Source organism: Rhinatrema bivittatum, chromosome 6 (genome assembly GCF_901001135.1).
Source record: "Rhinatrema bivittatum chromosome 6, aRhiBiv1.1, whole genome shotgun sequence".
NCBI lineage: Eukaryota > Metazoa > Chordata > Amphibia > Gymnophiona > Rhinatrematidae > Rhinatrema > Rhinatrema bivittatum.
Window position 1 is genome coordinate 130801381 of NC_042620.1, and position 27828 is coordinate 130829208.

The window sequence follows — 27828 nt, forward strand, 5'->3', positions numbered from 1 at the left end:
CATTTCACTGTTTATTTGTTCAATTTTAGGATAAAGATCCAAAGAAAACAAGGTTAAACAAATCTGTGAAAGAGGTTCCTTCAGGTTAATAAATATAAATAACCTAAAACTGACCCATTTAACTACAGAATTAGATAGCATCAAATTATCTTTACCTTGACCAATGGCTGTTGCAGAAGTTGCACCAGCAAACTATGCAACTTATTGTCAGTAGTCTCAGGGCATTGAACACTAATACAACTAAATTGCTTCATGGCCCTTTTAACTAATGAAAAGAGCTCTAAAGGTCTGTTAAACAAATTGTTAATGGAAGTAGTAAACTAAGTCCTTTTAGCAACTAAAATAGATTGCTTATAACTTCTCAGAGCCAAACATTCATCCTTAACCAGTTTAGATTTCATCCACTTTCTAGCATACACAACACTCTTCTCAACACAACTAAATCTTTGTTAAACCATGGCGCCACATGAAAATGTCACGTCTTTTTCAGGAATGGCTGTATTATAAATATTAGCAAGAATCACATTTCACAAAGAGTTGCCTGTTCTAACTTCATAGATCTAGGACTGGTCTCAGTCTCGCAGATTTCTTGGGGATAAGGAAATAGCAGGACTAGAACCCCTGGCCCTGTTGATCGGGCAAGAAAGGTTCTATTGCCTGCTGATGGAGTAGCAATTCCACCTCTTTGTGGAGCTGTATTGAGTGAGACAGATCTAGATTGAAGACTGAGCAATGGGAAAACTTTGGAAGTCCGGGGAAACACAAGCGGTAACCAGGTTCCACAACCTTGAGTACCCAGTGATCTTTAGTGATGTCGTGCCATTCCTCCAGTTTGAGACAAATTCTTCCCTCTAACAGAAGGGCTGAGAGAGCGATCTGGAGATTGGTCAAAAATTTGATCCAGATTTGGGCTGGACCTGTTGTCACTTTTGTTGGCATCCCTCATATTATCTACCTCGAGCCAGAAGCTGCTGCAGTATCACTGCAATTACAAGAGGCATCCCTGAAAGTACAAATGCTTAAAAGGGAAGTAGTGTCACTTTGAAGTTGACAGATGCTCCAAGATAGTAGAAAGCAACTGGACTGTGACATGTTGCTCCTTGATATAAGCTACTTTTTCTCTGAGTTTGTCTCCAAAGAGATAATCTCCTGGGCAGGGAAACATCTGTTAGCTTACCATGGACATTGTCAATTAAGTTATTAGCCTTTTACCAAGCCATATGATGCACCTCTATGGAGGATGACGACAAATGAGATGTGTTAAAAGCCACGTAGACTGACCAAATCTGATGATATATACACTCCTTTGCATCTAGAAATGGCTGCAGCAATGCAGAACTGCCCTCTGCTGGGGCCAGGAAGGGTTTCAATTTCTGAATTGAATCATGCAAGTACTGCACCATGTAGAAATGATGTGTGGAAATGCAAGCATTAAGAACTCAAGCATCTTTTCCCTCTAAAGTTGTCCAGTAATCTGGGATCTTTCTCTGGTGGTGTAATGGAAAATATTTTTGCTTGCTTGTTTCAGTGCTGAATCAATGACTGATTACTGAGGCAGCTATACCACTCCAAAACCTGGTGTTTTCTGGACTCTATGTTTTAGATCTAATTTCCTGGCTATTGGAGCACATGAAATTGAGTTTTCCCCTGGTTTTGTCTAATTTTTGTAGGATCAAATAAACAGGAACAGCTGCTGGCTCTGCTAGAGAGACCAGAATTTGGAAAAGGCCGAAGACTTCCATTCATGAGTCCTTATCTTTACAGATCTTGATTCTCAGTGCCTTATCTAACTTATCTAGAAACCTGGATTAATAAAGGTCCTCAGGTGGAGACGTGTTCTGGAGGCTCAGGTAGGGGGTTAGAAGGGGATTTCCATCAAATCTTCCTTTGATCCGAGGAGTGAAAGGACACTGATCCAGAACCCAATTATGATGCAGGTGACTGAGGGGTCCTTGGTATTCTCAGAGGACAGTATTCCTGGTGAGTGTTCTCTGACTGGATAGACTTCATGGCAGTAGAGCATCAGGGACTCAAAATTCCTCACGGAGTTGCTGATGGAGTGCCCGTTCAGTCAGGGGTGAAAAGGACTCCTCCTTGAGGCAGCAAATATAATAATCTAGATGGGAGAGGTTGAAGAGTGCCCTCCTTGTCCTTAGCCACCAAGGTGGCAAAGAACATCTTTACCAACTCTGTCACTTGGTCTGAGGGCAGCCGAGGTCTTTGGCTAAGCATTGGGAGAGGAACATCCTACTCAGAAGCTAAGATGAAGTCTTCTTGGCAACTCTATGGGCTCTGTAAAACATGCCCTAGGGCAGTTAGAAATTAATGACTCCACCGAGCAGACAGGATCTGACATTTCTAGTCAAAAGCCTTGCTTAAGTAATTTGATGGGGACAGTGCCCTTGAATAGGGGGAGATAAGCATTGACTTCAAAATTCTTTTAGACTGCTAAATCAAGTGCCAGATTTGGTCAAAGTGGTGTACATCATTACAACATAAAAACAATAACAAAAATAAAATACAATAAAATTAAACAAAAATCCCAGCAGCAATCAATATAGTTAAATACTACAGCATAATCCCAGACACTCCTATATAGAAGTAACCATCCTCATTAACTATAAAGCAAATAGCCAAGCTTTGACTTTTTTTTTTTTTTTAATGCAAAAAGTTTGATTACAATCTTGTGTCTCGAGGAGCTGTGTTCCATTGCTCTGGCCCAATTTCAGCAAATATCCTTTTCCGATACACTATTTTTCATATCTTTTGCCTTGAAGGAACTTGGCATAAGACTTCATTCTTGGAGCGAAAGTTCTGATTAGGGCCATAGCATGTAATGCTATCTTACAGATATTTTGCTCCCCCCCACCCCACCTTAATGCCTTAAAAATCAAAGTTAAGATCTTAAACTAAACACATTTCTCAACTGGCAGCCAAAGTAGTTGGTGCAAAAGTGGTGCAGCACTCACCCTACATGGACAGCCGTAGATCAGCCGAGCTGCTATATTTTGCATAACTTACAGCCACTGTATTTTTTTTTTTTTTTTAGGAAGATCCATCAATAATGTATAACCTTCCTGCGTGCCTCCCATCCTTCCTGTGACCAGTGATTTTAGGAATAGCTGTGTTGGCAGCACAGAGGTGCTGCACATTGACAGCCGAACAATGGTCTGAGGCTTTGATGGACGAAACAGTCAACATTGGAGCTCAATGTGACAGTGCCGGTGCATCACATGTTGATTTCATCGACTGTGCTGAAGCACAGTACTTCTTTGGCACCGATGGCACTGCCGGCTTGAATAGTGGTGCTTTTTGACTTTTTTCTGCTTGCTTGACCCCAAGAAAGAAGAAGGGCTCTAGGCTTGCTCCAACAATTGTGGTAGTTTACTCAAGTTTAAAGATGCTCTGCTCTGGGATAAGAACTGTGGCTCCTCAGAGACTTATACAGTTCCTCCATTTTCCAGGCTCTAGATTTTTGATAGTGCAGAGATATCTGGCTGCAGGGTAGCAGTTGGACTGGTCAAGATCAGGTCCTAGGCTCAGGTAACAAATATCATGTCTATCAGTGATGGATATCTTCATCACAAAGCCTCAGATGGTGGCTCTTAGTGTTGGACTTTTTCTGTGAAGAATTTTCTTTTATATAACATGAAAAGGTTCTGTTTGAGGGCTGCCGAAGCTGCGAAGTAATTAAAAGAAAAAAAATTAACAAAAAACTTGATAAGATATTAAATTAAGAAAAAAAAAAAAAAACAGAGGATACATGCCCGTGCAGAAGTTTGGCCAAAAAGAAACTGAGGGGGTCACGAGGCAATGCCCGCATGGCAATTCTCGCACATGCTCAGCAGAGTAAAAGCCTATAAGATAAGATAGAAGGGTCCCTTCAGTACCATCAGATGACATCACCCATGTGTCATGGCTAATTCAGCCCTACTTTTCGACGGAGAATCAGAGCTTCCTCCACTTTCAGAGTCAGCAATTCTAAAAAACAAGGCCAGTTCAGACAGAAAGCTGCCACCAGAATCACCTTTGCCAATTCTAGAAACAGCACTGCCCACAGAGTAAAAATAGACAGAAATGTTTTTTTTCCTAATCGTGGGTGAATACATCTGTGAGCACTGTGTTGTTATTCTTAAAATAACTGAAGAATTTTGTAAGCTCTGCACTGTGGTTCATAAATAGCATACACCATTGAGCTTTAACATCACAGTCTTGTGTATCTATGCTCTCAGAGCCAGTGTTGGTTTACTTAACGAATCAGCCTACACACATTCAGGTATCCTGTCTGTTAACCACTGACAAGTCAACCAGATTATGTTTTATAGGCCATCACCTTGAATGTCTCTTGGATCATGGCAACACACCTTGTAACACCTTCTTTGCTCAAACATGAGAGTAGCCTGCTGCACTTTGTGACTGTGGACAAGTCATTTTAACCTTGGGTACAAATTTACAGGGTCATTTATCAAAATGCACGATGCAATTGCAAATTTTTTAAATTTATTCAAAGGGGCGGGATCAATGAAAATGAGGGGCGCTATCGCATGTTTTTAACGCCGGAAATTAACTACATCATTTTTCCTGACATTATAGCTGTGTGACATGCCTGAAGTGGAATTTGCGATAAATATCGTAAATTCTGTTTTGGGCATTTTCAGGCAGGGAGAGAGAGCACATTGTAGAAATCTCAAGCTAGGGCGAGAGAACACTGTAGAAATCTCATCTGTGTGTGACTTTCCTCACTCCAAATCATATCAAATCTTCACTGATGTGTACTGTGCTGTTCATACGTCTCATTGTGCATGTAAGACTGGCTCCAAAATCCTAGACCATCATCAAAACCTCACTTCGAGTTACTAGCTGGCCCTCCTATAGTGGTATAAAGAGTTGACAACTACTGTGCCACCCCAGAAGGGCTCTCTCTCTTTCACCTTCACTCAGCAGCCCAAAAGTGAGAAATACCTGTCTGGGCACTTCGCAACTTGCAAAGTACAATTATCGCAGGGTGCGATAAAGTGCCTATGCAACATGCTAATATAGCACACTAGCGGACCCCTGCCACGCGTTGCAGTGGCTGAGTCAGATTCTTTGCCCTCCCTGCCCCTTCCCCTTGCTCATTTAGCTCAGTCACTTATCCTCTTCCCCCTTGGTCACTCCCCCCCTTTCCCTCCCCTGTCCCCACTCCAACTCTGTCCCCTCACACTCACCTCTCCCCTCATTCTTCTTCCCCTGACACTTACCTCCCTCCTCATTCTCCCTCCCCTCACTGTCACCTCAGTGACTCCCCACCTGGTGAGGGCTGTTTTGTAACCTTTCGAAGATGGTGCACATTTTGTGTATGTGTTTGTGTGTGCCCTCCCCCTTTGCACCCCAAAGTAATCCCCACAGAAACGTGTTTATATAAGCCTCCTCCACCCTCCCAGGCCGGCGAAATAGACTAACCCACAAGAGTTACAGAATCTCGGAACTGCCCCCCGGCCCCCCCTCCCCGAACATGGACACAAGAACATCCCCACGCCCCCCCCCTGCAGGCCAGACGATACCTTTCAAAAATGGTAGTCTGTGGAGCGGGCGTTCGTTCCGGCATGGAAGTATTGGCGCCAGGCCCTCGAGGTGGAGCAATGGGAGCGGTCGTCTCGCTCAGATAGTAAGGGCGAAGGTGCGCCGGTTGCCAGTCCAGAAAATGGCGTTGACGGGCCCTCGCCCTTACTATGTCACATGGGCTACTGCCGCTATTGGCATTCCCGAGTGTCCTAGTAAGGGAAAGAGCCGTCGGCGCCATTTTGATTGCTGGCAGCCGACAGCCATAGTGTATGCGATGTGTCCCGGAGCGGTGTTGTTCCCCCCCCCCCGCCCCCGCTGGAGCAGCCCGAACTATTCTGCAGTTTTCCGTGCGTTCAGAGGTTGAGGGCAGTAAGTAGAAAAGTCATGTGCGTGAGGGGTGTGAGGAGGGTGTTTGTGTGTGAGTTTGTAGGGTGTGGGAATTGCAAACATGTGGCATGTGAGTGGCCTCCCGGTGTAGCATGCTGGTATTTAGTGGGTTTTTGTGTGCTTTTTGAGGGTGTGTGAAATAAGTACAATTGGCATGTGTGTGTGTGTGGGGGGGGGGGAGGGGTGTGAGGAGGGTGGATTTGTGTCTGCTCGGAGGGTGTGTGAATCGCAAACATTGGTCACGTGTGTGTAGGGTGTGAGCGTTTGTGCAAGGTGTAAGAGCTTCCGCTTACGTCCACCAGATGTCGCTGTTTTGTGAAACCAAATTTTAAAACTTTTTACCAGCCCCCAGTGTGACATATATGTAATGTAAGTGTAGAAGATCCTTGCCATATGTGAGGTGAAACTTGTGTCCAAATTTGAACGCAATTGGTTAAGTGCTTGCTGAGATTAGCGATTTGGTACAAACTATTTAACATTTTTATTTATATAGATAGTGCAGTAACTCAAATTATAGCCACGCCTCTTTTTCTTATCGCAGGCATTATTCATGCGAAAATTATCGCATTTTGATAAATCAAGCTATTAGATTGTGAGCCCTCTACAGACAGAGATAACTGCAGTCACTGAATGTAATCCACTTCGAAGTGCTGAAAAGCAGAATATAAATAAATAAATAAAGATTGTGTTGCCTGATACTCAAAATCCCAGTGATGAATCTGATCCTGGAAAAATGTCAAGGTCAAGACTGCCCTCATTTCCAGACATTCATATGCAGTGACTCATCTTGTGAGGGCGTTGTCCACAGAAGCATCAAGCACTGTGAAAAACTCAGACTTTTGCTTCTCTCTATATTTGATTGGGTTATTTGGGAGGGGGGGTGCAGGGCAGAGCGGTGACTGGGGGGGTGGATAAACAGCTTCCACCACCTTGTTCACCTTGCATAATCTGGGTACAGAATAATTTTCTGGGGTCTTCTATGAAGCCTGGTCTACCAAACGTTCCATGAACTGCTGGCAGTCTGGCAAATAAAATTTTTCAATATGAAGGGCTGCAGTTCTAACATTATGGTGGAGATTTGTTTTCCAAAAATTATTATTCCCAAACTGGTACTTTGATTCCCAAGCAACACTGATCCTGTAAACAGGTTCCAAAACCTCATTCCAAATGATAATCTGAGGTGGGCCTCACAGTACATCAAGAGCATTTGTTCCCTGACAAATTCATTACCCAGGTACATAAAGGTAAACAGGCCCTGCATCCTGAGTTTGGCAATCAGAGATACCAACAACTTGATAAACTCACTGGAAGGTGAAACAATTTCTAAATTGGAAGTGTCCTGTATACAGCCCTTGAGAGTCCCACTCGCAAGGTCATAAGAACATAACATCATAAGACTTGAAATACTGGATCAGACCAAGGGTCCATCAAGCCTAGTATCCTGTTTCCAACAATGGCGAATCCAGATCACAAGTACCTGGCAGGACCCCCAGGGGTCTTTAGGTCACTGCAAGTAGGATAAAGTTTATGACAAGGTTGATGGGGGAAAGGGGCCACTGCTGTGGTCAATACAGCTGCTAGGGAAAGATCAATGCAGCTAGAGTAGGAAAGGAAGAGGGAAAAAAGAGGCAAAATAGAAGGCAGGACAAGACTGGAAGGGACAGAGGAAGCAGGAGAGTAAAGAAAAACAAAGAAAATACCAAAAACTGAGCAATTTTCTCTACTAAGACTCCAAAGATTTCTAAATATTTTTCAAAACTCTGTATTCCCTCCCCAACAATACTCTATCCCAAGCAAGCAGATCTTGACCTGAGCAGCATGAGCTCTCAGTAGCACTGTGGCGACAAAGTGAGTGAAGTCGCACTTGGAGGGATGCGGTCAAGGCATGGCAAGGTGGGATTGTCAGCATATTATTGACATCACAAAAGTAAAACTTGAGCAGTTGTTAGTAGGTTTCTGGTGGAATTCATGGTAGCTGCTTGCACTGATAACTTTGTTCACATGGGGGAACTTGAGATACCTGTGACAACATGCAGACGTGTATCCTGCAGATCCAGAGAGCAAACTAAACTCCCCATCTGACAAAGAGAGAACAAAGGAATTCTATCCTAAAGAGAGAAACACTGGCACAGACCTGTTCAGTTTCTTTAAATCTAGAATGAGTCTGAGACCCCTCTGAACTTCTTTGGGAATAGAAAATAGTTTGAATAAAGCACTGTAAACCTTTGTATCACATGGACAGGCTCTATGATCCCCAGAAGAATGGGCAGAAAGAACAGAGAAGGGAGACAAAATGTGCCATAATTTAACTTCCATTCTGAAACTCCTGGTCTCAGTTACACTCCTCAAGCAGTAATGTCCACAGATCATGACTGACTGGGAGTATAATAGAACTGAGCATTTCATGACTAAAATATTTACTTTGATGTAACACAGTAAACATTTCTTACCTGTAACCTGAACCAATCTAGTCTCATTCCTCTGAAATCGAACACCTCCCCATCCTCAACTGCATAATGGAAAATATTTCATACAGATTACAGGAAAAAAAGAATTTTTGTTAAGACATCAATCACATTCAGATTCTACCACAGTCTGCAATCTTTTGCCACAGTTTTGGAGTCCCCTATAAAAGCAGTTTTGATAGTAAATTATTCAAACTCATAAAATTGCTAAAGAGAACGTATGTGAAAGTCATACAAAAAACACATTTAATGCCTAGATCTGGCAGCAGCCCTTGATTTCATTTACCCAGGCCAGGTGAGATCAGTCAGCTTGGTTTCGACCTTTATTTCTGTCACATTCTCCCAGTTAGGGTAATGCCCACTTACAGACAAATTAAGCAACAGCTAAGCTAAAGAATGAAGAGTTTGAAAATTAACATTAACCTACGACAGGAAAGATTTTCTCTTATCTGGCAGCTGTGTTGCAGGTATTGCAGATACAACATCAATGAGTTTTTAATATTTAATGTATTTCCATTTGATTTATATTTGTGGGTACAGGACTGGCATACTGACACCACGCCTAATCAGAACCTTTTTCTGAGAGCTAGCAAATCTTCTGCAATCATTAAAGCCTCTATGTGCGTGGCCTGTAAATGTCAATTTCTGATAGGAGTCTACAAGCAACCATAAAACAAATGAAGAAAACATTTTAATTTCACACTAAATACATTAGTGTTGTATCTAAAATACCTCCATTACAGTCCACAAGACAAAGACATTTTATTACAAGTTAATATTCACCTTTAACACAAAGGCAAGAGAAAAAAACGGGATCACCACTTTTCTGACCAGATGAATAAGAGGAAAAAAAGAAGACACAACATGCTCAGATGTAGAGATGAGTGCAGGAGCAAAAAAAAATAACAAAAACAAAAACCACTTAACCTCACCCATCAGGGAATTTTTTCTCCCACTATTAAATGCAAAACACATCATACATAGGCAAATAAGGAAACAGTACTAGTCTGTCAAAAATACAATATATACATACACACACACGTGTACACACAGACACAGTACTAGCTACCAAAGAAACAAAACATTACCAAGATTTCATTCAGAAGTAGAGAGAAATCTAGCACAAAAACATGTTCAAATGTTATTTTTAATACAGTTCACTACACATAGCAGTAAGTGGACATTAAGAGAAATTTAAACATGAGGCTCATGCTTTACATTGATTTATTTAAAAAGTTATCTCCTGTAATGAAATCAGTGTGTATAAAAATGAAACTTTCCAACTCCTCATCTGTTGTTTTGGGGTATCCAGATTACACTGGCTCAGTTTGCTTGTAAAATCATGCCTCTATAGCTGATATCACAACCACTGTGCAATTACGTCAGCTAATTGTCCTGGGACATTAGTTACAGAAAGAACACCATTATCTGCAATGACGCCTGATTTCTAGGGGCAAATTTCTTTAGCAAGCACATGTGAAATCAAAGTTATTTTCTTACCCTGTTTTACGCTCAAGGAGGTCATAGTGTTAACAAAGGAAGACATTATAATTGATTCATCTTCAGGGCACACAGAGAGATTCTATTAAAAGAAAACAGTGAATTCAAGTTCAAAAAATGTACAATATGATTATAAGCACATTGGTGTGCTTAGGTGTTAGAATTTATCAGCAAGTATTCCCTTGATATTAGTCCCCAGATGTGTGCAATAAAACTGGTAAGGCTCAAGTGGTTCTTACCTGCTAAAATATTGTATATTTTAACATGAGATTACATTTCCCCCCATTTACAATAAAATCAGAGGATTCCAGCATTCTGGTTTTATGAAACAAACAAGTTCAGTGTTAAAGGCTGGTTGAGGGCTAACAGGTAGAAGAAATGAGGCGGGCTTCAGTATTTATTCCATCATCTGAAACTTTAGGTACTAAAGAGAACACAAGCCAATAGAAAGAATGGTGGTATGACTGTCTCGGATTTCCAGAATGGATGGAGTAACCTACATGAAGCAGCCATGGTTAGAACCCTAATATCTACAAGCATGGATGTTTCAGACGACAGCTTCGCTAGTTTTGGTAGTTGTGTGGATTTAAAAACAAAAAAAACAACAAAAAAAAACCAACTTAGTGGCAAGATATGGGAGGGAATCTGAGTGTTGGACTGAGTATGGGACTTGTAAGAACCAAAGAGGAAGACAACAAATCCTGGAATAGCCTACCAGAAGAAGAAGTGGAGGCCAGCACTTACAGAATTTAAGTGTACTTGGGACAGATATAGAAGGTAGTGGTAGGAACAGGGTTGAGAAGTTGCATAAAAGACATAGGTGGAAGTTGGTGTTAGTTTAAGTTTTGGACTTTGTGCTCCTCTACCCGAAGTGGTAAAGAAGCAGAAAGGAAGGCAACTGGGCATACCGGATGGGACAATCAGTAAATTAAACAGGACAGCAGATAAAGACTATGTTATGTTCATATAATAGCAGGGTTAAAGGGTGAAGGATTTTCAAGGCGTAGACGTCAATGATAGGGATTGGGAATTGCAGTTATTTCCCATGAACGAGAAATTCCCAGTAAGTACAGGTCATAACTCACGTTGATTAAGTTATTGCCCTTTGTACACTCTTAACCATTCCTTCAGTAAAGACAGCAAGACTAACACAAGTGAAAGAGAGGGCTCTATCCTTAGCAGGCCCAACCCTCTGGAACGCAATGCCGGTAGAGATCAGATTACAAAACGATCTCAAAACATTTAAGAAAAGTTTAAAAACATGGCTTTTTAAACAAGCATACTATAAAGAGACCAGAGAATAGAAAAAAATACAGGAAGAGGCAGAAGAGCACCAACACACTGCACTACTCTCAGAATGTGCAACGCTATATCACCACAAACATAATTGTAAAATAAGGAGAATAAGAATTTTACCAGTGATTAGTACCGTAAAGGCACACCTGGGCATGACCTACTTCACTTTTCAATTGATTACTTATTCTTTTGATATATTGTAACCGAACCTTTTGCAGCACCTGTTAGAATGTACTATAGTACGCACTCAATCACCTTAATTTATGTGCCAACATGTAAACCGTTGCGATGGTATTTAACTTAGCGACGGTATAGAAAAGATTTTAAATAAATAAATAAATGCAATGTCAACTGAATATAAATACAAATAACTAACAGCTTCTCTATAATATAGGGCAGTTTCAAATACATTTTTTTTTATAAAAGGTTTTTTTTTTTTTTTACTTTTATGGGGGAAAATCAATTTCAGGCTATATGTATTCCCTTCACATTAGAGATTTAAAGATGTGCAAACATTAACATAGTATCATAAAAGGATATTAAATTACAACTTATTAAACTTATGAGACTGAGGGATGAGAAGAAATTCAGGATGTGTTTATAAGAGGGTGCTGCTGCTTCACTGCAACTGTGGCATCAGATATCCGAAGAAAACCTGTACATGGAAGTGGTGTACATGTTAGGAAAGACTTATTTCAAAGTCCTTTATAACTAAACTGTACAATAAAGGCATTTTACCAAATAAGTTTACATAGCTAGAAATGAAGCAAGTGTGTGGATCAGTCCGATTAGAGAATTTGACCTTTGCCAACTGTGCAAAACATACATATGAAAAAAGGTCTGAATTGGCCCCAGGCCTTTAAGAAAATGTTCCCCATATGCTATGCATTAGATTACAAAACTGAAGAATGGATGAGAATGGGATGCAAACACTAGGTTTCATATCCTTATTCTGAAATTTCTAAAGCAACTTATTTAAGCCTCTATAAGCATAACATAAATGCAAGTGTGCTGCACGTATTGCTCATGTTGCATCTTAACGTACTGGAAGACCAAGCCAAGACTACTTTTTCTTTAGGAGTTGAGACAAGCAGCAAGAAATATGTGAGCACCATCTAGTGGCCACATGACAAAGACACTGGAAGGGAAGGATCTATAAACAGCAAAGCATAACAATGAAACGCCTTGTTCTCTTTCCTTTCAGTTCCTTAGGTTTGATCATTTCTCAATGTCTTATTTAACAAAAGGTTTAACACTCAAGGACAAATGGAATAATCAGAGGGTGGTGGTCACATTAGTTCCCACCAGCCAATAGTTGAATCACACTGCTTAGAACCAGAGGAGGCATATATTTGCCTGGCAGTTGTAGGAAGGGCAAGACTGCAAACTCTGAGGACTCAATGCTAATTAATATCCCTGTGGAGCAGAGGAGGCTGCACCTGAAATGGAGCCATGTATGAATTTAGAAGATTATAAAAACAGATAAATTAACAGAATTATAGCTAAGACAATATAAATCCATGTAAGATACTACACAATATCTATCAAGTAGAAATGGAACTTCACATTTCTGAGGTACATCCCCAAAAAGAGGCATTTCAACCTAGCTGACTAGAAAACGAGCCCTAGTCCTCTAAAATCATTCTATATGCTTGTAAAAGAAAATAAGTCTTAAGTTACTTCCATTCAAATGGAAGTCTTGTGGTGTGTTCAAGACTATTTTCTCACCCCAGAAATACTAACCCTTTGCAGAACCAAAGAAATCTGCACAGTCCTTCATGGTCATTCCAGATAGACCTAGGAGTATGAGTTAGACATGTTATAACTTACTTCTTTCTATGGTTATATAGTGTTTCTTGTATAAATCTAAAAATATATCTAGGAGAAAGTAAGTTCAACAATTATACTTGTGCCACTATAAGCTTTTTTTGCTTCAATACCTCTTGTTTTGACAGAAAAACCTGAGGCATCTCCCTAACACAGTTTCTTATTGAAACATTGCTTCCGTAGGAGCAGATGAGAATAAAGGAGAGTAGAAGATAATATCAGTTGGCATTTATGTGAATTGATGTGAAGAAATGCAAAAATCAGGTTGATGCTTATGGAGCACACAAAATATGGATTTTCTGCTATGAGGTGGCTGAGAACTGACCACAATGGTGATGAGACTCAGTTGACCAGAGCTAGTGCTAACAACCCAGTGTCAAGTAGTTGCCCCTCCCCAACTCTAATTCCTCCCTTTCCCTACCTCACTATCACTAACAATGAGTTACTGTAGCGTTGATTCACACTTCTCTATACAAAACTAACCTGATTTTTTGCTTTTGTATGGTCCACATTTTGGTGTTTAGTATGTATAAAAAGTGACACAATAAAGTAACCTGGCTTCCATAACCTTGTTCTCAACTAAGTTAACGGAAAGTCCAACAAAGAGCACTGTAATTCAAGTACCTAGCTTTGCAGAGAAAAGCCCATATTTCCATATCCTATGTGTATCAGACTATCTGGTACAGATAGTTTGGCTGTTCTTTTCCAAGCTCTTAGCCAGCTACCAAATGACTGTCAGAGGTCAAACATTAAAGAGTTGGACTTCTGAACCGGATAAACTTTAGGCACAGGGAATCCAACATGGATGGCAAATGGGTTTGAAAGTAATAATCCAATTGGGGATGTCATACCAGAATGCAGAAGGAATAGTTTCAAGCTCCAGCTCACCTGTACAAGCTCATTTAAGACAACAGCATCAAAGCCTGACAGATACTGCACATAGTATCTCTGCATCACCGGTCCATACTTTCGCACATGTGCTCGGAGTTCTTCCATATAGAATATTAATTCTGCAATATGCCTTAAAAGGGAACAAAAAATGGTTTACAAAATACAACCAACAGTCATGTGTGGCAGAAAGACACTGGGCAAATTTAGTGGGTAACTATCTGCGGTAAGTAAAACTAGGGAGAAAAATAATTTACTAAATTTTTCTAGGATGCTTTTCTTAACATACCTGGAAAGTCTAAATAATTATCTTTATTTAAATAGTTAAGAGGGCTCTGATACAAGGCTGGCTGTGGCATCTCACTCCCTCTTCTATGAACTGTCTTGGCTCTAGGTATGGAGCAGCAGCCACATAGTGGTTACAGCAGCAGAATGAGAACCAGAGAAGCCAGGGCTAAAATCTCACTTCTATAGAAAATCCTTGTGACCTTGGATAAATTACTTAACAGAAGAAATGTCATATTGGGTCAGACCATTGGTCCATCAAGCCCAGTACCGTTTCCAACAGTGGCCAATCCAAGGATTCCAAACAATACATAGATGGCACGTTGCTAAAGCTCAGAGATAAGTAGTGGCTTCCCCCAAGTCTACCTGGTTAATAGGTTTATAGACTTCTCCAGGAATTTGTCCAAACCTTTTTCAATTCTAGCTACACTAATTGCCTTAACCATATCCTCCAGAAATGAATTCTAGAGCTTAGTGAAAAAAAAATGTTGATTTTAAATGTGCTACTTACTAACTTTGAGTGTCCCCTAGTCTTTGTATTTTTTGAAAGAGTAACCAATTCACATTAACCCATTCTATTCCACCCATGATTTTATAGACCTATCATATCCTCCTTCAGTTGTCTCTTCTCCAAGCTGAACAGTCAATCATTTTAGTCTTTCTTCAAAGGAGAGCCATTCTATCTCCTTTATCATTTTGGTTGTCCTTCTCTATACTTTTTCCTATTCAACTAAATCTTTTTTGAGATGAGGTAACCAGAACTGTGCCCAGAACACTAGGTGTGGTCTCACCATGGAGTGTTACATTCTCCATTTTATTCTCCATTCTTTTCCTAATATTGTTTGCTCTTTTGACCACTGCCACACAATGAGTCAAGGATTTCAAAGTACTGTCCACGATGATGCCTGATACTTTTCCTGGGTGGTAACTATAGTCTGGGTTAATTTTCCCTATGCTTTGCACTTATCGACATTAAATTCTATCTGCCATTTGGATGCCCAGTCTCCCAGACTCGCAAAATCTTCCTGCAAGGTCTCATAATCCGCTTGTGATTTAATAACTTGGAATAATTTTGTGTTGTCAAAAAATTTGATCACCTCATGCACTGTTCCCTTTTTCAGTTTATACATATATGAAAAGCATCAGTTCCAGTACAGATCCCCAAGGCACTCTTCACTGAGAAATCTGGCCATTTAGTCCTACTTTATTTCCTATCTTTAAACTAGTTTGCAAACCATAATAGGACATTGCCTCCTATCCTATGATTTAATTTTTTTTTTTCATTTTCTCAGGGGGTCTCTCATGGGATAGTTTGTCAAATGCCTTTTTAAAATCTAAATACAACATATCTGCCAGCTCACCAATATCCATATTTATTAACCCCTTCAAAAAATGTAGCAGATTGGTGAGGCAAGATTTCCCTTGTGCAAATCCATGCTGTCTCCCATTAAACCATGCCTTTCTATATATTCTAAGATTTTGTTCTTTAGAATAGTTTCTACAATTTTTCTTAGTACTGAAATCAGACTCACAGGTCTATAGTTTCCCAGATCAACCTTGAAGCAGTTTTTAAAGATCAGTGTTACATTGGTCACCCTCAAATCTTCAGGTACAACAGATAATTTTAATGATAGGATACAAATTACTAGTAATAGATTTGCAATTTCGTTTTTGAGTTCTTTCAGAACTCTGGGGTGAGAGCCATCTGGTCCAGTTGATTTGCTACTCTTTAGTCTGTCAATCTGCCCTATTACATCAACCAGGTTCACCTTGATTTGTTTCCAGTCTTTTGAATCATCACCATTAAATACGTTTCTGGCATGGGCATCTCCCCAACATCCTCTTCAGTAAAAATACCAAAGCTAACAATTCATTTGGTCTTTCCTCTATGGCTTGTCTTTCCTAAGTGCTTTAACCCCTCAATCATTTAATGGTTCAACTGACTCCCTTATAGGTTTCCTGTTTCAAATATATATTTTTTTTAATTTTTTGCCTCTACAGCCAGCTTCTTTTCAAATTCTTTTTGCCTGCCTTACCAATGTTTTACATTTAACTTGCTAATGCTTTTTCTTATTTTTTTCAGTTGGATCTTTTTTCCATTATTTGAAAGAAGTTCTTTTGGCTAACATAGCCTCTTTCACCTCACCTTTTAACTATGCTAGTAGTTATTTGGTCTTCTTTCCATTTTTTTTTTTTAATGTGTGGAATACATCTGGTCCAAATTTCCAAAACGGTATTTTTAAACAATGTCCAGAATTAATATAAACTCTCACCCTTTGTAACTGCACCTATTAGTTTTTTACTAACTATTTTCCTCCCTTTTTATCATAGTCTCACTTTTGAAAGTTAAATGCTAGAGTAGTAGATTTACTTAATGCCCTCTCTCAAGTCATTAACTCACATTTGATCACATTATGATCACTGTTGCTCAGCAACTTCACCACCTTTATCTTTCACCAAATCCTGCATTCCATTAAGAATTAGGTCTAAAATGGCTCCCTCTTGTTGGTTCCCAAACCAGCTGATCCATGAAGTAGACATTTATTTCATCTTAAAACTTTTTACCTTCCTAGCATATCTTGATATGACATTTACTCAGTTAATACTGGAGTAATTGAAATCTCCCATTATTACTGTGCTGATAGATTTGTTAACTTACCTATTTTCTATTAATATTTCATCTGTCTATTCGTTTTGGTCAGGGGGGTGGTAGTACACCCCCCACTGCTATACCCGATTACACATGGAATTTACACCCATAAAGATTTTACAGAGCATTTAGTCGGCAGTACCTTCATCCTGTTGAACTCTATGCCATTCCTAACGAAGTGTCATCCTCCCACCAGGTTGATCTACCCTATCATGGCAATATAATTTGTACCCTGGTATAGCAGTATTCAGTTGGTTATCTTCTTTCCCCACGTCTCAGATTTATTTGATTTATATTCCACTTTTCAGGCACTTTCAAAGTGGATTACATTCAGGTGAATTCTGCCTACCTCTTCATTCAGTGCTATACATTCTATCTCTCCCACCTTAATTTTTAGACTTCTGGCATTAGCATACTGATATTTCAAGGTATGTTTATTTGTATATACAATTTTCCTTTCAATTAAAAAAAATTTTCAACTGTTCCCTGTTAACGCAATCTGTTCTTTAATAATGGACAAATTGACTATTGCTTTTACCGGAACCTCTATTGGGATGCTCTAACTTCTGTCTTTGTTTTAGTATCCTTCAAAGATGCTTCTCTCCGAACTATGTGCTGCTGAGTGACTGTCAGCATTTCCTCCAAGTTCTAGTTTAAAAGCTACTCTATCTCCTTTTAAAGATTAGCACTAGCAGCCTGATTCCAACTCTAGTTAAGATGAAGCCCATCCTTTTAAAATAAGCTCTCCCTTCCCCAAAATGTTGCCCTGCTCTTTCCTGCATCAAAAACTTATCCACACTTTGAGATTCTGGAGCTCTGCCTGCCTTTGGGGTCCTATGTATGCAACAGGGAGCTTTTCAGAGAATGCTACCCTAGAGGTTTTGAATTTAAATTTTCTACCTAAAAGCCTACATTTGACTTCCTAACTTCCCTCTCACACCTTTCTATGTGATTGGTGTCCACATATACAATAGCTGCTGGTTCCTCCCCAGCACTGTCTAAAATCCTATTTAGGTAATGCGTGAAGTCCGCCACCTTCACACCAGGCAGGCAAGCTACCAAGTGATCCTTGTGTCCACCAGCCATCTAGTTATCTAGATTCCTAATGATCTAATCACCAACTATGATGGCCAACCTAACCCTTCCCTCTCCTGGCAAAAGCCTTTGGAAACCCATCCTAAACATGAAAGGTTAATGCATCATATGAAGAGCAGTTCCTAGCTACAGGATCCCTTCCTGCTACATGAAGGTGATGCCCTCCATCTAGGCAACCTTGCTCTTCTAAGGCAGCACAGAGGCTACCAGACTGGAGTTGGGATTTGGCTACTATATCCCGGAAGGTCTTCTCTATATACTTCTGTCTCAGCACCTCCAGATCTAGGGGGTTGGGGCGGGGGGGGGGGGGGGGGGGGAGAAAGACACTCAAAATTACCTAGCTCTTCTTGCTTTTAAATCAGGTACACACACATGTTAAGAATGACCAAGCTTTCTTTTCTTTTAATCAGGAGCATGCACATTAAAATTACCTAGTTTTCCTTTGTTTTAATCAGGCGCACATACACACACACAAAGATTAAAAGAAAGCTAGGTAATTTTTGGCGCGCGTGTGCTTGATTAAAAGAAAGGAAAGCTAGGTTATCAGGCACGTGCACACACATTAAAAATTTAGTTTTTCTTTCTTTAAATCAGGGGTGCATACACTAAAAATTACTTGGCTTTCCTTTTTATTTAAGCACCCAAAAAATATTTATTTACCCCACAAATTTCACCTCTCCCCCAAACTTTAAGTCCCCAAATTGCCCATCAAAGCAATCTTCTTCTTCAATACTCTCCATCAGAGCAGGATTTAAGAGTTTTGTTCCACAGGTAGAGATAGAGAGCGAAGAGCAGAATAACTTGGAAACTGGCATGTAGGGAGTTCATGCCCCCTACCACCCTGCAAAGCCCCAAAGTGCCATAACAGTGCTCCTTTCCTTGGCAAAGAGGCACTCCTTTTTGGACTGAATATCAGCACTTTCAAAATTTGGGGCCCTAGACAATTGCCTAGATTGTCTATGCCTAAATCGGTGTCTGCTCCTTATCATTGCCTCAGGTACAACTTAAATGGTAGGTGGGCTTACAAACTAAACCTAAAATTGTGATTTCCTTGATTTTGGATTTGGAAAGCAGAGTAATTAAATCCAAAATCCAAATCATCAGGGTTTTCTATTTAAGGTTTCCAACAAAAATGAACACTGAATTTCATATAAAAGGGATGTCATCTGACTTAAGATCAAAGAACCTTACTTTGCTGATGTGTTAGCAGCACTCTTGGCTGCCAATCCTGGTCTTGAATATTGCATCTACTGGATTAATAGATAGGTGCCGTTGAAACAGCACATTCTACTGAATTTTTTTGGCTTGTAGCTCCTCCTTTCTCCTTTTTTATTTCAGGTCAATCTGAATCAGGGGCTTGGACCCTGGTACCATAAGCCTTCATTCACAACTATCTTGGGATTTTTCCTTGTTTTAATAAATCCTCCCTCCCACTGTTTCCAGTCTCGTCATTGTAGCAAAGGTCCATGTACCACAGCTCCTCCAGAACATTGTATCATGGGCAATAAACACGGCCACTAGGTGACCACTTGTAATACACATTTTATAAACTTAAATCTGTGCAATAAAGACTTCATTTCCAATACAGCACAACAACTACACAAGAGCAAATGGGATGAAAGGTGACTGCAGAGATAGAGAGCTGGGGACAATAAGCTGACAAATACAGAAAATTGTAAAAGTTAATCTAGAATAAGAAACAGGTAAGGGGTTTCTTTACATTTTTCATGTGTTACTTCTCTAACAAAGTTAGATTCCATATGGATCATGCATTCACATTTTTTACAGGTCCTATCAAAGTAATACTGCATTCTTATGAAACGCTTCATTTGCTGCAGATTCTCAGACAGTGTTTACACCAGTGTGTACAGAGTTACATTTTAAATTTCAAAATTCCATAACATACTTGTCCATGAAGTCATCCGCAATCTTTTTAGGAATGTTATCTGCATGCCGAAGCAGCCAAATTATTTCATCACGAGCAAAGGATAATGCCATAAATACAAAAAGTGCCTAGGAATTCAAAAAAAAATATAAGACAAAGATAGTGTGTTACACAAAGGACCTACTTAATCATTTTTTCTCCCATTATGTCTCAAAAGAAAACAGATAAAACCGGTCCCAACTCTTTGTACACACTATGTATTAAATTTCTGAATAATTTTATAAACAAGTTAGTATTGTATACTTATGAGGATTACATATAAACATTTAATCATAAGAAAATATTACAAACATATGAAAAGAATTGTTTGTGAATGTAGGTTATGTCAGAGGAAAATAGTAGAGTTCTATACCTTGGGACCCAGTAATCCAGGCTGGTCAGAAAGAACAGTTGCCAACTCTTTCAGCGCCGACCGTAAAAACTTGCGTCTTTCTCTGTGCGTTGCACCACTGTCATAAACAGAAGAAAAATCTGAAGTTAATTGTCTCTGCTCTAAAACAGAAAAAGGATTATTTCAGAGTTGGCTTATGTAACATTTATATCAGATTTGAGTCAAGTACTTCAACATAAAATGCTGATTAAAATATGTTACTGCATAACATAGTCCTTAGGAGTGTGTACACAAGGTGTGTAGAGGCAAGGAAAGAAATGGGGCAGTTACCCCGGGTCCAGCACATTTAGATACCCTATGCTGCTGTAGTAGCCTTGCCACGGCACTGTAATTTCCTGTCAGTAGCAAAACCTCCATCTGATGTGACATTTCTGAGCCGTGTGAGTGTAGGTGGGTCAGAGGCTGCGACAGAGAGATTTGTTGGCAACCCCACACTCTAGAGTCTCAAGTTGATCTAAGTGGGACCCTGCAACTCCCCATAAGTTCAGCCTGTGTAGTATTCCAATTTATAGTACTTTGGACCAATATATTAAACTACTCAATTAAAAAGGGCAATTAAAACAGTCAGTCAAAACATTCTCCTCCAAGTTTGATAGGTTTGGTTGTAAGACGCATTGACAAAGGGTTGGGCTAGTGGCTCAGTGACAGTGTGCAGCATTGCCATATGCACAGACTGGGATTTGACTCTCAGCCAAGGCTTCCGTTTCCTGGATTGACCGGGGTGAGGGATGCTGTGGAGGTCTAGTCTGTGTGCAGTGGCAACACCTTATGGCTAGATTTAAGGCCCACAAGGTTCAGGGATTTTAGGAGGAGTTCAAATATATTGACCCCAGCCAAGGACGGTCGCTGCAATGACAGGGATAAAAGTTGGATGTGATACGAACAAGGGAAAAATTCCTAGGTGGCTGTGAATGACGGCTCATGGTGCCAGATCCCAAACCTGGTTCTGACTGAGCTCGAAACTCAGGAGGAGGAAACTGCCAGATCAAAAAAACAAAATGGTTCACTAAAGTGCTGATTGAAAACTATTTCCTTAAAGTGCCACATTCCTCTATTCTAGGCTTCTGGACTTCGCAGGAGCCAACAGTTGCCAAGAAGGGGAGCATGAGAATACACACACCCCAGAGAAAATCAGTTTAAAATTTCCTTTTGTCACATTAAATGTACTGTGCTTCCCTGCACAGCTTTGCAGATTTATGCAAACATGTTTAAGTATGCTGAGCTATTTAATGTTTATATAAAAGGAAAATTATACCCAAATTTTATTTTACAGTTACAAGCTGCTATCTCATATTCTAAACAAGAAAAGCTATCCTTTTCCCCCAAAACAACAATACACAAACATATTCATTTAACCTGAGACTTTTATAAGAGATTACAAGCTCAACAATACTTCCTGAAGGATTTGTTCTGAATTGCTACATATACACCCAGGAAAACAGCATATACCAGCATTAGAAAATAAGGTAACAAACTATTTTTATAAAAACTATCAGCACACACAAAACATTCTCATGTCGAAGATAACTGTTTACAAGATTGGTTTTCTCTCAAAAATGTCTCACAATTCTGAGAGTATTTCAAATACGGAAGGGCCAAAACATTTTGGATCAGCATCATTTCAAAATAAATAGTCACAACCGAAACTTTTAGTCCACAGTCTAGGAATTGTTGACAGGTCAGATTTTCTGGCTCATGTAGAAAAAACAAGAAAATCAAAACCTCAGGTACAATCCAAGACAATTTTGTTTCCAGTTGAATCACAATTGTTCAACCCTACTCCACCATTAGAATGCAGCTTATTCCAGGGGTTTTGGACCCATCTCAAATGGGAGGAGTAGCCTAGTGGTTACAGCAGCAGGCTACGAACTGGGGAGACCAGGGTTCAAGCTCCACTGTTTCTCCATGTGACCTTAGGTAAGTCACTTTACCCTCCATTTGCTCTGGAGATAGGGAGATCCGCTTTGAAGTGCTGAAAATCGGAATATAAAAATCTAAATAAATAAAAAAAAGAAGGCACTCCAGGTGATGTGCCTATAAAAAAAATCTTTAATAGAAACTGGATAAAGTTGTGAAATATGCATAACATGGCAATATTCTAACATACAGACAACTTTAGAATTATCTCCAATTTTGCAGATCTCTCCTTCAGGCTAGTCTTCCTTTATTATTTGACTATACTGGTTCAACTTCAGAAAGGATGAACTCAACAGATCAAATCTTTCTTTTTTTTTTTATCAAAGCTGATCTTTGATAGAAAGCTAGCTGCTCACTATTCAGGATACATTCAGGCAAACAAAAAAAAAGCATTGTTTAGATTAAATACTAATGAGATATTAAAAAGAAAATTGACAAACACGAAAGTAACTCCAAAAAAAATATTTGTTATGTTAATTGGGTACGTCTGCTAAGAGTATGACAGGCCAGGGTCACAACTATAGACTGCAAAAGAACTCAACTTCCTTTAGATCTAATTTTTTTTTTTTAGTTATACATGACGTGTCATTAAAGCCTCTTTCAAGTTTACTCTCAGTATTGTTAGTATGCATTCGCGCAGGAAAAACCGCGGGTCTGTAAGCGCATCTCTACACGCTATTTTCCAGTGCATAAAACCATTACATCCGCTTATAGGGCTTTGCGTGGGAAACCATGCATAGAAACCCACAGCAGCTTCAGTGCACCTTATTACATCGGCCCCCAAATGGAATTTCAATCTTGTAAGAATGCAAATGTAATTAAAGTAGTAAATTCTTCAAAAAGCGAAATTAAGTCCAGGCTGTTAATAAAATTCCTCAAGACCCCCAGACACAGATATCCATTCCACAAATACCTATCAAAAGGAAGGTGAAATATCTTACTAATAGATGGCAAACCCTTCTCAGGGATCCACACCATCTCCTTAAGTAGGATTTAAGTTTCATTAGCAAAATAAAGGGCACAATAGGAAAATTAAGTTTATTAAAGTTCAAACTTCTGGCTATGTACCACCTTTTGGTCCTTAATCAAATTAGCTTGGACTAACTTCAGTTGTTCCAATAGAGTCTCAATTTTCCCAACTATCTTCCTGAGCTATTACCCTGGCCTCCTGGATTTGAATCTGAGAATGTATGTCTACTATAAGCAAAGCCATTGAAGAAAGAAAAAAAAAAAAAAAAAGACTGCTCTAAAGAAGCCAAGGCACTGCATGCAGCCTCCAAAGTAACTATAGAGAGCTTAACCACTGAAACACTCACTGAGACCAGCAATGGTTGCCTGAACCTCCAGAGAGTCATGCATGCTGTCCATAGACAGCATCTTGGAATTAGCAATCACTATTGCACTCCATACTTTCACCCCAGCTTCCCCCTCCTTATGCTGCTGCTGCTCTTCTCACTCACTGTTTGTTCACAACGTCCAATGCACAGGCACCCTCAGATGATATAGTTCAGGCCTTCTCCGGCTCCTCCACCCAAGCTACTGAACCTCGCATCAGAAGTGACAGGACTTCAGGACCCATCTGTGCTCAGACATCCACCACCAGCAAGACAGCTGCTCCTGCATAGACAATGCTGGAATCTGACAACCCATCAGATAAAGCAGGTGCATGCTCTGGGATAGTTGCCTGGCATAGCTGAGACTTGGGGGTGGGGGGTGGGGGGAGCTTTCCCCTAACAAAGCCTTTGCTATTTCTGTATCTCTATGGTGAGGTGCAAATACAAAGCAAAAATTATCAACAAGGAACCATCTGAGAGCAACATGTACGTGTCCAGTCCTCTGCCATCCTGAACTCCTATTTTGGGGTTTTTTCCCTGTTGCTATAAAGTTGGGTTGTTGCCACATTCCGGAAAGCATCAGCCTTTCTGGAGAACCTTGCTGCTCTCCTTGAGGTGGGTCCTTCTATGGGATCTTCCACCAAGATGTGCTGCAACTCAGAGATATCACAACTCTTACATCAGACAAAACAGGCATCTGAGGAACTCTCCAAAGCATAGCTCGAAAGGGGGCTGCGCAACCACACGTGGATGACCTGAATGTTTGTGGTCCATGTGGTCTAAGGAAGATCCTGCAGTCAGCCGCCAGTGGCAAAACTTCAAACACTATAAACCAAAACAAATGTCTAAACTCTGGCCCTGTCTTTGGAGACAGCCCATGCTACTCAAAACCCTAGACCTACTTCAGGAGTATGGGCAAAACAGACTGATGCAGTTGTGGATTCAACCTGTCACAGTCTTATTGTTTAAGGTACATGTTGACTACCATTATAGTGGAAGTACCAAAAGTGTAAAAAAAAAAAAAAAGTTTAGCATAAAAGGCAGCCACCACTTCCAGAACAGCAGGATGGTTCTTCCTTTCTAAGACTACAGCAAAGAGTCAAGCTCTTGAGGATCCCAAGACCGACCTATAGAAGTTTGAGTTCCACACACACTCTAGTGGTGGCATCCCTAAACTATTATACATTCCAAAATGTTTGAAGTCAGTAATATAAAAAGCATGTGTCCCAAAATATTAAATTGCCCATTCTTTGTTTTTTTATTCAGTCTTATCCTTGTGCACTCTGTGTGCCTATTTATTTTATTTGTGCTATATACACTTCTTGAAATAAAGGTGGGCACTTTTTTGCCATCATGATTACTCCCTCTGCTTTTAAGAAATGCAACCATGAATTTAACTCTTGTTTCATGCTACATTCATACATAAGATTTATCAATGTGATCCATCTGTGTTCTCATGAGGATCAGTATCCTGATTTACTCAGATTCCTAGTGGTGGGAATGGTTAAGCAGGAGTTTTCAAAAAAGCTTTGTTGAGATCTCATCAGGGATGAAACATGGGAATGTTAGTCCTTGTGTTCCAAGTAACTGAACTAAAGTATATTAAAACTATTTTACTAATATTACTGCTTTCAGATACAAAGTATTACTTTTATACCTTTTGCACATACTGCAGTATGTGTGACAGAAAAATGAAAGGTTTAAGGAAATATACAATACAATCATAAAACTGTCAAATTCAATTGCTTAAAATCTAACAGCATTCTACCCAGTAACTTTCACATTAAACAGTACTTACGCATGTGATACAGCAGCCTCTTTACATTCTCTTATGTCATTAATACGTTTGTTGTAGCTGCAAATGAAAAGACAAATATTAAGTCAAAACAGCAACTGAAGAGAAATTATTTGTGAAAGCTTCTGGCATAACTCCTAAGATGCTGACATTGTAAATGAAAAAAGTCCTACTGAGAAAATAAGCTTTAGGGACCTCTGCAGGCACAGAGTCTGTTGCTTCATCAGTTCTTCCCTACCCCCATTTCCACTACTGCTTCAGCTGGAAACAGAGTATCCAGCATCACGAGCATTAGATAGGCACTCAAGAGGCACCAGAAAATACACTACTTTCATACAAACAACTTTCTCCATACCACATTCCCAGCTCCAAATAAGCCTCCACAGAAGAAATATACACTCCAGCAAGAAACCTCAAAATTAAAATGAAGACCATTTTTGTGTGGAATTTATTACTTTATTTTAGCAATTATTTGTTCCATCCCCTATGTAGTTCTATGTATTTAATACTAAGCATTACTTTAAGGTATAGTAGAACAAATTAAATCACCTCAATATCACTGTTACCACATGATAAGATTGAAATCCAATAAATAAAACGTGCACAAATGTATAAAACAACCGATACACAGCATTAAGGGTTCCTAATGTGACCTGACTTGCATAGTTTGCTTTGTAGTGCAAAACATACAACATAAAACAGAGCCGGCCACACTGCAACACTATAGCCAAGAAGAGGCACAAGTTATAATGGGTAGCAATTCTGTGGTACAGAAGAAATTTCTGCACTTTCAATTTTTGTTCTATTAACTCTTACAGCAGACTGGACCTGTTCTGGGAGTTTGAGACCACAAGCTTTCTATTTATCTCATTTAATACCCTACCTTTCAGGCTATCAAAGCAGTATACAAAAAAATCACATTAACATCCAATCATTCACCCCCACCCCACCTGGAAACTGCATTCTCTCTTTTCTGGTCTCTTCCTATTCAGTCTGAATTTGTCACCTGAAATGTGTAAAGTGAAATACATTTCAGCTGTATTCTTTACTCTTGGGAGTTGTCTTTACTATTAGTTTCTGTTCTATTAAATTCCTACAGCAATCAGGACTGAACCTCCCCTTGCTGTTTTAGGTATGTTTCTTGCCTATACAGAGCCTGTCGGTCTGCATGATATAAAATAATGCCCATCTCAGCACAAAAGAGTGAAGATCTTTATCGTGAGCTCAAATCTTCTAGAGCCAGAGTTGTTCTCAACTAGTCTGCCTCCATGTTCAGTTGAACCGTCAGATGATCGAGGGGTTAAAGGGGCACTTAGAGAAGATAAGGCCATAGCGGAAAGATTAAATGATTTCTTTGCTTCGGTGTTTACAGAAAAGGATGTTGGGGAGGTACCCGTAATGGAGAAGGTTTTCATGGGTAATGATTCAGATGGACTGAATCAAATCATGGTGAACCTAGAAGATGTGGTAGGCCTGATTGACAAACTGAAGAGTAGTAAATCACCTGGACCGAATGGTATACACCCCAGAGTTCTGAAGGAACTAAAAAATTAAATTTCAGACCTATTAGTAAAAATTTGTAACCTATCATTAAAATCATCCATTGTACCTGAAGACTGGAGGATAGCAAATGTAACCCCAATATTTAAAAAGGGCTCCAGGGGTGATCCGGGAAACTACAGACCGGTTAGCCTGACTTCAGTGCCAGGAACAATAGTGGAAAGTGTTCTAAACATCAAAATCACAGAACATATAGAAAGACATGGTTTAATGGAACAAAGTCAGCATGGCTTTACCCAGGGCAAGTCTTGCCTCACAAATCTGCTTCAGTTTTTTGAAGGAGTTAATAAACATGTGGATAAAGGTGAACCGGTAGATGTGGTATACTTGGATTTTCAGAAGGCGTTTGACAAAGTTCCTCATGAGAAGCTTCTAGGAAAAGTAAAAAGTCATGGGATAGGTGGCGATGTCCTTTCGTGGATTGCAAACTGGCTAAAAGACAGGAAACAGAGAGTAGGATTAAATGGACAATTTTCTCAGTGGAAGGGAGTGGACAGTGGAGTGCCTCAGGGATCTGTATTGGGACCCTTACTTTTCAATATATTTATAAATGATCTGGAAAGAAATACGACAAGTGAGATAATCAAATTTGCAGATGACACAAAATTGTTCAGAGTAGTTAAATCACAAGCAGATTGTGATAAATTGCAGGAAGACCTTGTGAGACTGGAAAATTGGGCATCCAAATGGCAGATGAAATTTAATGTGGATAAGTGCAAGGTGATGCATATAGGGAAAAATAACCCATGCTATAATTACACAATGTTGGGGGGTCCATATTAGGTGCTACAACCCAAGAAAGAGATCTAGGTGTCAGAGTGGATAACACATTGAAATCGTCTGTTCATTGTGCTGTGGCAGTCAAAAAAGCAAACAGAATGTTGGGAATTATTAGAAAGGGAATGGTGAATAAAACGGAAAATGTCATAATGCCTCTGTATTGCTCCAT

General features: G+C 39.8%; 1 protein-coding gene across 7 annotated transcripts in view; it reads right to left on the minus strand.

Annotated features, from left to right (window-relative positions):
• NCKAP1 (NCK associated protein 1) overlaps window positions 1-27828 on the minus strand; it is a 349694-nt gene that overhangs the window by 149274 nt on the left and 172592 nt on the right. For all 7 annotated transcript variants that reach the window (XM_029605940.1, XM_029605939.1, XM_029605941.1 and 4 more), the window contains 6 exons: window positions 25323-25379; window positions 20235-20331; window positions 19844-19950; window positions 13908-14040; window positions 9897-9978; window positions 8382-8440 (listed from right to left, as the gene is read on the minus strand). In XM_029605940.1, coding sequence (XP_029461800.1) covers window positions 8382-8440; window positions 9897-9978; window positions 13908-14040; window positions 19844-19950; window positions 20235-20331; window positions 25323-25379 — 535 coding nt within the window. The remainder of the gene's footprint in view (window positions 1-8381; window positions 8441-9896; window positions 9979-13907; window positions 14041-19843; window positions 19951-20234; window positions 20332-25322; window positions 25380-27828) is intronic.